The sequence below is a fragment of the Cucurbita pepo genome, chromosome 9 (genome assembly GCF_057944985.1).
Source record: "Cucurbita pepo subsp. pepo isolate OVF chromosome 9, ASM5794498v1, whole genome shotgun sequence".
In the NCBI taxonomy this organism is placed as follows: Eukaryota; Viridiplantae; Streptophyta; class Magnoliopsida; order Cucurbitales; family Cucurbitaceae; genus Cucurbita; species Cucurbita pepo.
In genome coordinates this window covers 11531499-11546715 of record NC_141806.1, presented here as the reverse complement: position 1 = coordinate 11546715, position 15217 = coordinate 11531499, and the positions used below count along the sequence as shown (strand labels likewise).

The 15217-nt window shown below is 36.2% G+C and overlaps 1 protein-coding gene across 1 annotated transcript; it reads left to right on the top strand.

The window, feature by feature from the left end:
* The first annotated feature begins 1528 nt into the window (after nt 1-1528).
* Nucleotides 1529-15217, top strand: LOC111801347 (cation-chloride cotransporter 1). The gene is made up of 13 exons (XM_023685308.2): nt 1529-2069; nt 2346-2489; nt 2733-2811; nt 5972-6063; nt 7222-7336; nt 8179-8279; nt 8474-8535; nt 9162-9386; nt 11029-11143; nt 11591-11785; nt 12152-12552; nt 12982-13143; nt 13807-15217. The coding sequence occupies exons 1-13, from the start codon at nt 1675-1677 to the stop codon at nt 14898-14900; spliced, it is 3180 nt and encodes a 1059-aa protein (XP_023541076.1). The 5' UTR covers nt 1529-1674; the 3' UTR covers nt 14901-15217.

The following is a 15217-nucleotide window of genomic DNA, read 5'->3' as shown; positions in this document are numbered from 1 at the left end:
TAATAACAATTATTTACTAATTAGTTTAATTATATATATTTTTCATCTCTGTTATATATCTCGTGCTTTCTCACTTTCTACGATAGCACGAAAAATTATTATGATATATTAAAAATAGATTTTGATATTTGAAAATTGACGAGTGTAAGTAGCTAGTCGCGGTGGTGATATATTAAAAATAGATTTTGATATTTGAAAAGTGACGAGTGTAAGTAGCCAGTCGGGATGGCTTAAACCGTACAAAGTTAAAAAAAATAGGAATATTCATATTTACTAGGGTAGTTAATATATTCAAAATATATCTAAAATTTATACTTTTGTGTGTCAATTAGGGTTTATTTTAGTAATTAATGATAGATATTTATATACACTTTTTTTTTAATAATATTAATTATTAAGGATGAGATCTACTATATTTATTATTATTATTATTATTATTTAATATTATGACTTACCTTACTTTAAAATATTTGGTTTTATTCATATGAAACCTGGAATTAATGTCTACACGAGACTAAATTATTAACCTACTTGGATGGAATTAATGCCATCAACCTTAGTCTATGACACAGGGTTGTACAGAGGGTTGTACAGAATCGATTGACAGAGACGTAAATTAATTAAGTGGAAGAGAATGTCACGGCCATGCTTGCCTAAATCACGAAAAATGTCTCAGTCTTGCTTGTTCGAGTCAGTTGACAGGGGATGTTACGATTATGTTTGCCTAAAACATGACAAATGTCCCAGTCTTGCTTGTTTGAGTCGGTTGACAAGGACGTCAACCAATTGAGTGGGGGAGGATGTCACGGTCATGCATATCCAAAGCGTGTTGTCAATAGCCACATGACAGATATCCCGGTCTTACATATCCAGGACGTGTTCTCCATCATTGCATGTCCGTTCCAAACCCCATTTACATGCTTTCATCCTAAACAGGTCTTTAACATTTCATATTGGGTTAGTACAGGGGTGTATGATCGTTTACCAAAATCGTGTCTACACCTGCAAAGGGCTAAAATGCCTCAAAATGTACTATAGGGGAGTATGACTAGTTGTCAACTTCTCCCTACTCAATAGTTATATGCAGTAAGTCGTTATTGTTGCCTTCTGTTTACATTCTCATATAACACAAATTTCAATTTCTCAAATGCGAACTAACCGATAAATTAAATAAATAATAACGGGGAAATCACCCAAATATAAAGGAACATAATGTTGGATTCCAACTACGAGTATCCAAATCTAACCAAAAAGGAAAAAAAAAAAATTAAAATCAGGTGAAAATAGATCATAAATTAAGGACATTAAAACTTCCTTATTTACTTAATAAAATACAAAGAATTAAGAAAAAGAGAAAATAAATAATATTTTTACAAAAAAGTAAAAAAGATAAAAATAAAAAAATCTGTGGTAAAAAAAAAAAAAAAAAAAAAAAAAAAAAAAAAACAGAAAAACAGGCAGTTAGGCCCTAAATTACGGTTGCAAACGCGCGAAATTATCCGTGAAACTCACGTGCTGGTTTGCGTTTGAAAATGTGTTCGTTTTTTTTCCAGGTTTCTTCTTCGCGAGCCATTTTCCCCATTCAAATCCGTTTCTGTCGCTCGCTCGTTCGCTCCTTCGCTGGCTCGATCGCTCTGACATTGCCATGGAAATGGCGGATTAAATGAACTATATATGTCTCTTTCTCCCCTTTTCTTCTCTTCCTTTTCTTCTTCTTTCAATTTCTCTCCTTGGTCGCCGACGTCTTTTGCTTGCTTCCTCCTATATACTCTCTCTTTCACTTGGATCTGCATTTCATTTCCTGTCTTCGTTTTGGATCTGCATCTTGTTCTTGTTTTCACTGATTCACTACAACGGAAGAGCGGGGAGCTAAGTTGGAATTCGATCTTGGCTTGTTCTGAAATGGACAATGCTGATATTGAGAGCGGGGAAGAGGATTTTCATGGGCAGAGGGGAAGGAAATACCGCCCTGTTGAAGCCCATGATCGTGCTGTTCTTGAAATGTCTTCCATGGATCCGGGGCCCGCATCCTCTACGCCTTCCATTACCACGCGGCATCCTTCTATGAAGTAATCTGTTTTTCCTTCTACTTTGGTTTTGTCAATGTCATTGTGCTGTTCTTTTACTTGTTGGGTTTGAATTTGGCAGAGTGAATTTTGCGTTTGGATTTGCAGCGTTGTTTCTTAATCGTTATCATGATGTTATGTATTAAGGGTCTTACATTTGTTTATTGGACGCAGAAATTTGTATTGATAAGATGCGTTTTTCCTGGTTTTGATTAGCTTCTGGAGGCTTTAGATTAAATGTTGAATTGTAGAGTGTTTTATCTCTTGCTTCTTTGGCAGGAAGGTAAAAGTGGGTTCTCAGACAGGCACTGATGGAAAAGAAGGGAACTCTCTTACTCTCGTCGAAATTAATGGCCCCCAGGGAGAATCCAAGCTGGAGTTTTTTGGTTTTGATTCTCTTGTCAATATTCTAGGCCTTAAGAGGTACAGTGTTTTTTATTTGTCTGTGTAGTTCGCCAGAAAATTCTTTATATCTATTAAATGCATCTATGAGAGGACCTTTAACATAGAATTCGAGTGGAGTCAGCCCCCAAAACTGTTTCTAGGCTTATTATCCCTCTCTATATGGTTCAATTTGCTTTTGGAGATTTTCGTTCGACTTAAATTTTTTCAACTACCCAGTTTAAATTTTGTGTAACGTTACTAGTATGTTTGTTGCTATTATAGTATGATGGGGGAACAAATTCAAGCACCTTCTAGTCCTCGAGATGGTGAGAATGTTTCAATCTCTCAGGGGTTGCCAAAGGTGAACTATCTTAACTTGCATCATTGTGTTATTTTCCTTATTATTCTCCATCTGGATATTTATATTGTTTTCAGTCAGAGTGTAAAAAATATCTATATAGACATGAAGCGGAATTCACAAACCCTTCTTGGAATTGGAGGGCTATTGGCAACCACGAGAGTGGCTAGAGAGATTCTCCCCTGAGGAAATTGGCTGGGTGGTTATTAGATTTGAGTGGATTAAAGTTTCTGGCTGTGATGGCTTTTTTATGGCCTTCATTTAAGAAAGATGGGACATAAGATGAATTTTTTAAAGGTATTCATTGAATGAGAGAGGCTCAACGGATTCGACTTTCATTTGCCTTATCCTATAAAAATTAGAGGAAGCAGATGCAGAGTTTGAAGTCTTTAGACCTATTAACATAATGTTTCGCTTCTATAAAGCCTTTGCAAGATGTCAGTGGGAAGCATGCAACACCGGAAAACATATTACTAGGGTCCCTCTCAAGCCTTCTAAAGGTCCTATTGTTCCTCTCGCCCCACAAACGCTACACTACAACATAAATCTTAGCTTGCCACAAAAACCTCCACTTCTTTGAAAATGGCGGTTGGAGAATGAACTCCTCGATCATCTCTTGAAGACCTATGTGACTAGCAAACTGCAAACCGAACACCTCAAAGAAATAATTTCAAACAATTCGAGAACATGGTCAAGGCCTTCCTCCACCATCCGACAAAGAATACAGCATGACAGACCAATCAAAGAACACATCTTTCTCAATAGTAAATATTTACTCTTAATGACTTGCTAAGCGAAGAAGTGGACCTTCTTTGGAACTTTCCACTTCCACAAATGAGAATAAAGATTTTTCTATCTGTACAATCTTTTTGCAGTTGGATCTTTGTTTGAGAATCTCATGCAAGGTCACTTATGGAAAAATATGGAAGAGAAAGGGGATCTCAATTGGTTAATTGTGGAAGGTGATGTCTAGATTTTTGGAGGATGGTGGTTTGTGGGTGCTTATTTAGTCATCAGGATTTAGGAGGCCTCACCTCATGGGTCTCTCCAATAGCATTTAAGATTTTGTGGGACGAGATTATAAGTAAAAATGGGTTTGATGTCTATGGTTAATGCAAATGTGGCTTCTTGTGGCACTTGTAGGAAGGCATGGAAGTCCATGTCTTGTCGCACAGTTGGTTTCCCTGGACATAGTAAAACTTCAATGGGGGATGGGAACTTTTTCCTTTAGAGGTCTTGCTTGCATCTTGATCTTCGGGATCATATTGCTGGTCCCCTAAAGCCTTTGAGTTTTTTTCTCTTGCAATTATTTCTTAAGAACATATCACTTCTTCATCCATGTGTCCTTTGCACCTCAGCTGGTTAAATCTTCTTAGAAGTTGTGTTTTTTTAAAGGCTCGTGGCTTATGGGAGAATTTACACTATGGATTTCTTCTGGAGGTCCTCTAGGTTGGTATATATTTTGTAAGGAAGAGATAGAAGATACGGATCATCCTTTGTAGCTGTTTTTGTTCCAAGGAAGGTTTGATCCAGTTTCCTGCAATTATTTGGGACTGTGTTGGCCCTAAGTCGGGAATGTAGGGTATGCTGGAGAATTTAATAAATCAATGCTTTGGTGATAGAGGAAAGGTATTTTGGCAAGTGGGCTTCCTTTCTTTTGTTGGATCAGCTTGCTGGAAAGGGATCTAAGGGTGTTTAAGGATAAGCAAAAGTTTTAAGGGTTGGGTCTCCTATTTATTTCATGAAGAATAGCACATGGAGTAGCTTACTTAAAGAACAGTGAAGGCAATGGAGCATCTCACATGGAGTGACTTACTTAAATAACAGTAAAGGAAAAACATACGGCAAAGAAATCATCAAGTTTCCAATGAATTACAGTAGTATTTATTGACAATATGAGCACTTGGAATCTAGTTTGGGTACCCCATAAACATCCATCGTGAATTGTCACTGCTGTCTTAAGAGATATTACTTGTTCATGAGAATTTTGGAAGTTAAAGCATGTGACTGCTTTGCTTTGTTTTTGTGTGGTCATTGTTAGTGAGGGAATGTGAAACTTTATTTATTTATTTTATCTATCATGTTGAGACCATTGAAACGAGAATGTTGGTTAAAACTTTTGGGGGAGAAAAGACTATGATGGTGAAATGATATGTGAAACAATTTTTTCCCCTATATCAATATCAAGTTGGGCAAATATGATCTTGACACTATTTACGATCGGTGATGGAAGCTAATTTTTGATAGCTGTAACAAATGCATTCTTTATTTTCACCTGATTTATAAATTGATAAATTTTTCTCAAAAATATATTTTTTTCAACGTAGATTTATAAATAACATGAGCACATGAATTTTAGGTTATCCTGTCATTGCAACATTGGGGCGGTTACTACTAACTTTGTTGGTAAGTAGCTGGCATTCAAGCCTGAAATTGGCCAATTGCAGTGAACATTGATCTGCCAAGTTTAATGTTACTAGAAGAAGATTCTTGTTAACAAAGAAAATGTCACCAGAAGAAGTCTAGTCAGAAATCTTTGGTTTCATTTGATTTGGGATCAATTTTCTCTACATCTAATTAATAGATTTTTATGATAGTAAATCTTGAAGCTTCTATGTATATAATATTGTTGATCTGGCTGTAATATAAGAAATTGGTTAAATAACAAATTTGGTTTATATGGTTTAGAGAAAGTTAGAATTTAGTCATCGTGATTTTAAAGGAATTTTTTTCCTCATGTTTTGACAAAATCACATAAATAGTTCCTATGATTTGATAAAATCCTCGTAGAGAGTCTCTAAGAACTAGTTTTAATATTTAAAATGATATGGACTAAATTCTCACTTTCAAAACCTACCAAATTTGTAGTTTACATAAGAAATTTGTGGTGCTGATACTTTTCCAAGAAAGTGGCCGATTCTATTTGTTTTACTTTCTTGTTTCATTTATGGAATTGGCGTCAATAGGTTCTTCTAGCAACATAAACTTATCGTTGAAATAGTAGCTTGAGGAATCTTGTGTTGTTTTCTGTGCTATGGAAACATTTTTTTCACCATGCATGTAAGAAATTATTAGTGGGTTAAAATGATGTAGAATTTTAATTGCTGCCTTTTAACCTTTGAATTATATATTTTTAATGCTCGTCTTGCAACATTTGATGCAGAACGAGGAAGTCAAATCGGGAACATTGATGGGTGTATTTATCCCATGCTTACAGAACATATTGGGAATCATTTACTATATTCGATTTTCTTGGTAAGTATTTCATTTAAACGCAATTACCACCTGTTGTTTTTGTATTTTACATGTTTATGCTTAACACAATACATGAAATTGGAGGAAGAAAACCCTTAGGACCCATTGTTGCCTATGGCATACGGTCTTTGAATGATACCTAGCCAAAGGTTGCATGTTCAAATCTTCAATGAGCTTAAATAAGTGAAGTCCTAGTCCTTGATGTCTCCGGAGTCTTGGCCTTGAGGAGGGCATATGCTTTCGTTAAAAATTAAATTGGAGAAAGCACCTTAGCTGAAATCTCCTCTATCTATTTCCATTTAAGAAAAACAGACACTTTTCATGGTAACAATGATTAGCTACAATCAAAATCCATTTTTTCCTACCAAGAGTTAACAAAAAAAAAAAAAAAAAAAAAAAAAAAATAAATAAATAAATAAATAAAAATCCCAATTAATATTAATTAGGAACTGAGAAATAGTTACAGAAGTCATCTGACAAAGAATTCCAAGAAGAGCAATGAAACTTGGTCAAGTCAAAAACCTCCTTTCGATCTCTTTCCCCCTTTTTGTTTTGTAGATTGCAGAAGTTTATTCTAACTTTAACGCCCAAGAGATTTCTTAAACAGCATCAATCAAGAGAACATTGCTTTTCCTTTCAAGTTAAGGCCATCCTTATGTTATCTTTAGATAAAGGGTTTAAGACCCAAGAGATATGATGAAGACGACAGAAGAGTGTAGTATGAAATTTTTTAGCGTATAGACGAAGGAATTGCCGTTTGGTCTCTGAGTTCCTGGAAAGTATACCTAGCTAGGCATGAAGCCAAGCTTTGGCATCGATTGTGGATAAGCCTCGATGGCTGGTTCAGCTTAACAGGACCAAATTGCTCTTGGTACGGGTAGGGATAGAATGTGTCAAAATCTTTTTGATATTGGCACAGTTCTTTTAGAAAATATTTGTATTTGAACGAGTAACACGCCTTCAACCAATCATGTTTAGCTTCAATTTCAAATAATTCGAAATATTTAAGGACCCATGTTGGCTCATAGAATTGGGGTTCCTCCTTGTAATAGTTAGCCAGTTGCCTGTTTACTGGGTCCTGTTTTATGGGAGGGACTTTTTTTTTTGTATACTTTCTTATCTAGATGAAAGATGTTTCCATATTGAACAAAAATGCAGGATTGTCGGCATGGCTGGGATTGGTGAGTCATTAGTGCTGGTGGCATTTTGTGGTTTATGTACGTTCTTGACTTCAATTTCACTGAGTGCTATTGCAACTAATGGTGCAATGAAGGTACATTTCTTAGGTTGAAATTTTAACCTTCTTAATTTTAAAGTCTTGAAGTGAGCGAATCTAGTGGATTTTATACCTGTTAGTAAGAGCGTGATTAACTGTATTATATCTATAATTTCTCAAATATATATATTATTTGTCATTGAACTATTAAGAGCGTTAATTTGTATGAGGAAGAATACAGCAGCATTTATAAAATATTCAATGATGCCCTTTTAGTTCAACTGGCTTCAACAATTTTAAGGTATACAAACTGATTTGTATTTCTTTCTACTTATGAGAAAGAAAAATTAGATGAAAACATTCATATCCGATGTGTCAACTTTATTTAATTTTTGGTATTTTTGGCTTGAAAGTTGCAGTAGGGTTTTATTGACAAAGAGAGGCCCTTTGAGGTTTTTTCTTGAATCTCCTCCTTTTTGGCTGTTGATATAAAATTGTTCCTCCATTCAACAAATTTAGTTTGAATTATCTTTTAATCAATTGGTGTATTTTTTATAACCCCCTCGGTCTAGGGCTTGGATCTCCTCCCCCTTTTTTAGTGTTTTCCTTTTATCAAAGAAATTGGTTCTTAGATTTTTTTTTTTTTTTTTTAATTGTAGAAAAAAAAGCAAACAAATTTTGCAAAAGCACGAAATGAAACTACTAAAATACCCTTTTTCTTTGAAAATAGTAATACAAACGAATCTTTACTTACAAGTAGGTCTTCCTAAAGATTTTGTATTGATAATTTAATCAATTGAAAATATTTTTTTTCCCAGTTCGTCGAGTGATTTGTCACTTAAAATGCACGTCCCATTAGTTTGGTCTTCTAAGTTTTTTTTATTGTTTTTTTTTTCTAGGGTGGGGGACCATATTATCTGATAGGTCGTGCCCTTGGTCCAGAGGTTGGAGTTAGCATTGGGCTATGTTTCTTTCTCGGAAATGCAGTTGCTGGTGCTCTGTAAGTATACATGTTTAATTTAATTTTTCTGGTTGGTGTAATATAAAGACCTCAGAGTTGCAGTAGTCTTGCCATTGTTCTATTGTCCAGTTGCTTCTTTTTTTGTTTATTTATTTATTATAATTTGCGCCAGCTCTGTTTTTATGTTAACTTCTGCATTTCCCCCTTCTGCTCTCCCCAATCTGCTGGTTCAGTTATGTGTTGGGAGCTGTAGAAACATTTTTGGATGCTGTACCATCTGCAGGGATATTCAGAGGTAAAGGGAATCTTTGCTTCTATAGACAGGAAATGATCCCGTGTCTACCTTAGCCTTATATATTATTATCAGTTGTGGATCTCGTTAGTTTTCATTTATGACTTGTATTATGTATACATTTGTAATTTTTAGTCTTTAATTTCTATTTTATAACAAGGATTTATCTGTCTGACATGTGAGGTTTGTATTTTTTTTACATATGAAGCATTAGAACTCTAGTTTATTCTCTTGACTATATTCTCTACGACATATGATGGTTTTCTTTTCATATGAAACCAAATAATATTATTAAGAGGTGGAATTGCATTAAAGGATTGGATGGCAATCCAATTTAAAACATTTGGCCTATACAGAAGCATATAGAGTTCTGTAATGCTGTTTTAGATAGTAGCAATATTGTAAGATTTATTACAAAATATCTGACCTTCTCCTTAAAACTTTTCACTTTGTCATTTGGGCTATTGGCCATCCCACAAATGGTTTTTTGTCTATTACAATTTTTTTTTTTGTGTCGTACACTATGGCATTCTAGATATTTTGCATATTTGGTACTAGCAAGACGTGTAATTAAAATCTACCGTAGAGACTTCTCACATTACGTTGATCATTTTGTTATTGCGATGCAGAGACTGTAACAAAAGTTAATGGATCAACTGTTGAACCAATTCAAAGTCCAAGTTCACATGACTTGCAAGTTTATGGCATTATCGTGACGATTTTTCTGTGCTTCATTGTGTTTGGTGGTGTGAAAATGATTAATAGGGTTGCTCCTGCTTTCCTTATTCCAGTCTTGTTCTCAGTAGTTTGCATATTTCTTGGAATTTTTCTGGCCAAGAAAAACGACCCTGCAGGTGATTCTTTTTTCCTTTTTAATGAAAAATAATATCTTATGAGCATGTCATTCTTCTAAATATGTGGGTCCCATGTACACTTGACGGTTCTTTTGGTTTGCATTCTGCATGTATCGAATGGTCAACCTGTCAGATTTCAAGCACTACACTTAGGTCTATTGTTTAACTCTTACGATACACGAGTTGTATCGCACGAGGTAGATTAAAACGCAAGCCAAATAATTCAATCGTGCCTTTGAATCGTAAATGAGCTAAAACATATGTTTCTTCATTGGAATCGTATGAATCGAACTGAATCAAAACCTTCCAACTCAAATAAACATCATAAAAAAAGTGAAAAATGAAAACAAATCAAAGAAATTGGAGAATCATTTCTGGCATGTTCAGAGTGTTCATCGATCTAACTTTTTTCGGAGCCCAAGTGACGAAGTACTTCCCCTGCCAGATTCAAAGAAATAAGAATTACTAAAGAAGAAGGGTGGAGAGAATATGCGGCCTGCGTGCATGACTAAAGTCTGAAGACTGGAAAGACAGAGGGAAAGGAAAGGATAGAAAGAAGAGTTAAACTGGAAAGGTAGAAAGGAAGGATTAAGGAGTACGAAGACCCATGGAGAATATTATTGAAATTTCAAAATGGGAATCTGGAAGGCCAGACGTGAATAAATTTAATTAATTACTTCATACAAGTGTGTGGTGAGTGGAACAGCTGGCCTTTTAACCTTTTTACAAATTACCAGCAAAGGAATTTAGTTTTGCTGGGAAAGGAAAGTGGGAATACAGCGTGAAGAAGGAAGCAGGAGAAGGAAACTATACTTTCGTTTATGTTGTTTACGATATATATGATGCACTAAATTTTTATTTTGATACTTGTTCCATTTCATGAATTAACAACATTTTTCTCTAGAACTTTGCTATGCACTATAGGTTTCTTGGTCAATCTTATATCCAACCTGTATTGAATGAAATTCCTAGCTACTATCTTCCTTTGCTTGGAATTCGTGTTTTGGAGTGCAAGGTCATTGAGAGGCTTATGAAGAATTTCTTGTGGGAAATAATTAATGAGGGGAGAAGATTCCACTTGGTCAATTGCGAGGTAGTTTCTATGTTTGTGGAGCTTGGAGATTTAGGCATTGGTAACTTGAGATTACATAATGAGGCTTTGTTGATGAGATGATAGTTTCAATGGTTCATTTTTTCTTCAGCTGACAGGTTGAATGATGATGTTACAAATTGTTTACTAATGTCATACTAGGAACCTTGATTCCTACATTTTTTGTACTTTCGGTGTCAGTTTATTTTATGTGTCATTGAGATTGGGAAATTTCTGTTCAACTTTGTTTTTTGAACAAGAAACAATACCTGGTTGACCTTTTGCGGCAAAGAATAGAGATTTGTGTTGGGCTTTCATGTGGTTTATTTAGCTTTAAATAAATTTTGTATGAAAACTTGGATGTAATGATTCTTGATATATATATATATATATATATATATATATATATATATATTTAATCGTCAGGAGGCCATAGTCTCAATGACATGATGTTGAACAATGAGGTTATTTAATTTGTCGTCACTTTTATCAACGGTGTGCATAATGTATTTGAAGAATTAAATTGGTGCTTTCTTTTGCAATGTTATTCAGATGGTGTCACAGGGTTGAGTATGGATACTTTTAAAGAAAATTGGAGTTCTGATTATCAGATGACTAACAGTGCTGGAATTCCCGATCCTCAGGGAAACGTATATTGGAATTTCAAGTAAGCTTTGGATGTTATTTTTTTCAGCCTTTGCATATTTTTTATAGTTAATTTTATATATTTTCTCTGAATTTCTACAGTTTGGAGTCAAAAATTGTTTTTCTCACTTATGTGATAGTGAGAACCATTTGTTTTATTGAAATTGGGATTGTTGGATGTTGGACTTAGTTGCCATTGATGATCCTAAAGCAAAGCACAGTATTTTATCGATTTATTTTCTTACTACCCCGCCGCCCCCCCCCCCCCCCCCCCCCTCCCCCCCCCCCCCCGCGGTCTCTGCCACGATGCTAATGGACCACTGATTGTAGTAATTTCAAACTACCTATTTATGTGCATAACTATTAACATTTCTTTTAGCTTCTTGAGTGGTTAAAAGTATAATGGTGATTACTTATTGCCGAGGAAATTTTTGTGGATTAGCTTTCTACTTTTGTCCTTCTCTTGCAGTGCATTGGTTGGTCTTTTTTTCCCTGCTGTGACGGGAATAATGGCTGGTTCTAATAGATCAGCTTCACTGAAGGATACTCAACGTTCAATTCCTATGGGAACATTGTTTGCGACTCTTTTGACAACTATATTGTATCTGGTCTCTGTGCTGTTGTTTGGAGCACTGGCAACCAGAAAGAGATTGTTAACAGATAGGTAATATGTCATAGTACCAAGTGAAATAATGTAAATGTTGATCATTGGCAGTTCTGAGACCTGACCACTTGTGTGGCTTATAGCTATTGAGCCACCGCATTATCCATAGTTCATTTATTACTATTTACTAGTGAGTGATTTGGATTGCAAAGATCTCTAAGAATATGCAACAGCTGAAGCATTATGTTTTTTCCCCTTACAAATCATTGTTAGGCGTCAGATTCAAAGTTGAATAATGAATGGAAAGCTGAGCAGTCCTTAGAGATGGGGAGGGAGGAATTTGATATTGATACAGTATTTATGTAGGCTTCAGTTGAGCAGTTCAGAATGTTTCTAATCTATAGTGAATTATAATTTCTTATGTAGGCTTTTTACTGCTACAGTCGCGTGGCCTTTCCCAGCAATTATTTATGTTGGAATCATTTTATCAACCCTTGGAGCTGCTCTTCAGAGCTTGACAGGAGCCCCCCGCTTACTAGCAGCCATAGCCAATGATAATATATTACCCATTCTAAACTATTTTAAAGTAGAAGATGGCTGTGAGCCATACTTTGCAACCCTCTTTACTGCAATTCTCTGCATCGGATGTGTCATAATTGGGAATCTTGATCTTATCACACCAACCGTAACCATGTTTTTCCTATTGTGCTACGCTGGCGTGAACTTATCCTGCTTCCTTTTGGATCTACTAGATGCTCCCAGTTGGCGTCCACGATGGAAATTTCATCACTGGAGCCTCTCTCTTCTTGGAGCATCACTTTGTGTAGGTAGGCTATACTTTCATATACGTACTGAGTGACTTTTTTAGATTCAGGTGCTTCGTATTGTTTACTTTTTCTAATTTTTAGTTCAGAAAATTTCACAAATATCATATCTAACAAGTTTGATTTCTATTTTGTTTCTTTACTCGAGAAATTTCAGAGTACCTCTTTGGTACACCAAGTTCAATGATGAATAGCATTATAATCCGTGTGACATATTTATCAAATTGTTGCAAGTTCTATATATTATGGATGAAAAATGACCTTCTGATGTTTCTATCGAACATGTAACTACTTGCATTCCTCAAATCTTAGGATTGAGAAATCTGCATCAACTAATTATGTTATTTGTTGGATAGCGGATACGTTATGCTAGTCACTAAAACCAACTATTGTGAGCTGTCTTTTACTTGATTTTCTTTTTCTTGTTTACAGTGATAATGTTCTTGATCTCATGGTCATTCACGATAGTGTCTCTAGCCCTTGCAAGCCTTATATATTATTATGTGTGCCTTAGAGGTAAGGCTGGGGACTGGGGTGATGGTTTCAAGAGTGCATATTTCCAACTTGCTCTCCGCAGCCTTCGTTCACTTGGAGGTGAGCATACTACTATCACTTTTCAATAAATGCTATCTTGACTCTATTTTGTGGGTCATTTGCTTTATGATAGTGCTTAGTTTCAATTATGTACATATTCATTTTAACTTGTTCTATGTGGAGGCCGCTTGCTAATTTGATTTAGCTATTGAGTTAATCCCATCGCACTGTTATAGATGTGTTTGGTTATTAGTTTTGTTGTACCTGATTGAAGCAGTGCGATAGGGTTACTAATCATGTCAAAGGTTCCTAGAATTTGGATTACCATTTATGTTAAATTTCCAACTCCTAGGAATCTGTATTTGTCCGAGGTTAATATGTTTCCCTTCTTATGCCGGGAGCCCAAGCTCACCGTTAGTAGATATTGTCTTCTTTGGACTTTCCCTTTCGGGTTTCCCCTCAAGGTTTTTAAAATGCGTCTGCTAGGGAAAGGTTTCCACACCCTTATAAAGGGTGTTTCGTTCTCCTCCCCAACCGATGTGGGATCTCACACACACTGCGACGTGCCTTTCTTTTTCTTCTTTGTTGTTTGTGTGTGTGACAGCTGTGCTGCAGAGATGGCTGTGGTGACTTGTTCCCTATCTTTGGCTTACATATGAATGAATGTGTTCTGTCGTAGATGTTTGGTACTGTCGTTAATATAGAAATGTATTCAAATTACAGCGAGCCAAGTTCACCCAAAGAATTGGTATCCCATACCGTTGATATTTTGCCGGCCATGGGGAAAGCTGCCAGAAAATGTTCCTTGTCACCCAAAACTTGCGGACTTTGCAAACTGCATGAAGAAAAAAGGGCGTGGAATGTCCATATTTGTGTCCATACTAGATGGAGATTACCATGAGCGGGTTGAAGATTCCAAAGCTGCCTGCAAGCAGCTTGCTACATATATTGATTACAAACGTTGTGAAGGTGTGGCAGAGATTGTTGTGGCTCCCTCTATGTCTGAAGGCTTCAGGGGGATTGTTCAGACGATGGGTCTTGGAAATCTCAAGCCTAATATCATAGTTATGCGATATCCAGAAATCTGGCGTCGCGAAAATCTAACCGAGATTCCTGCTACTTTCGTTGGAATAATCAATGACTGCATTGATGCTAACAAGGCTGTTGTGATTGTTAAGGGTCTGGATGAATGGCCTAATGAATATCAGAGGCAGTATGGAACTATAGACTTGTATTGGATTGTGAGGGATGGTGGTCTTATGCTTCTCCTCTCTCAGCTTCTCCTCACAAAGGAGAGCTTTGAAAGCTGTAAGATTCAGGTGTTCTGCATTGCTGAGGAGGATTCTGATGCCGAGGCCCTCAAAGCTGATGTCAAAAAGTTCTTGTATGATCTTCGGATGCAAGCCGAGGTGATCGTTATAACGATCAAATCATGGGACACCACACAAGTGGAGGGCGGGCAACAAGACGAATCAATCGAAGCGTTCACCGCTGGTCAAGGCAGGATTGCTAGTTATTTAGGTGAAATGAAGGCAGCTGCTGCTGAAAGCAGAGCAACCACACTAATGGCTGATGGGAAGCCTGTGAATGTGAATGAGAAACAAGTACAGAAATTTCTAAACACAACTCTCAAGTTGAACTCGAGCATTCTGAGATACTCGAGGATGGCTGCGGTCGTGCTCGTCAGCCTCCCGCCACCTCCGCCCAACCATCCTGCCTACTTCTATATGGAGTACTTGGACTTGTTGGTTGAGAATGTGCCGAGGCTATTGATCGTAAGAGGATATCGTAGAGACGTCGTAACGTTGTACACGTAGCTCTCGCTTCTTGCTTCCTTCCTTCATTCCTTCATTCCTTCATTCCTTGATTGCTGTTCATATTGACATTCCATTTTTGCTCTTTTCTTTTTTCCCTCAAAGTCTTGTAGCATTCATTTTAGGCACAACCATTCTTTGTAGCATCCATCAAAGCTCCTTATTCGGTTTTGTATTACCATATTAGTCTAAGAAATTTTGAAATAAATAGCCATTATTGGGGTGAAGTTCAACTTTGATTAGGCTTTTTTTGGTATTACTCATTGAATTTGTATGCTATTGAACTCTTCATTTAAATAATATCATTATTATTTCTTCAA

Excerpts from the sequence above, each read along its gene's own strand:
- LOC111801347 (XM_023685308.2), top strand. The coding sequence starts at position 1,675 with ATGTCTCTTTCTCCCCTTTTCTTCTCTTCCTTTTCTTCTTCTTTCAAT. Across the intron at positions 2,812-5,971 it reads TCTCTCAGGGGTTGCCAAAG|AACGAGGAAGTCAAATCGGG; the intron begins GTGAACTATCTT and ends CATTTGATGCAG. Across the intron at positions 11,786-12,151 it reads AAGAGATTGTTAACAGATAG|GCTTTTTACTGCTACAGTCG; the intron begins GTAATATGTCAT and ends TTTCTTATGTAG.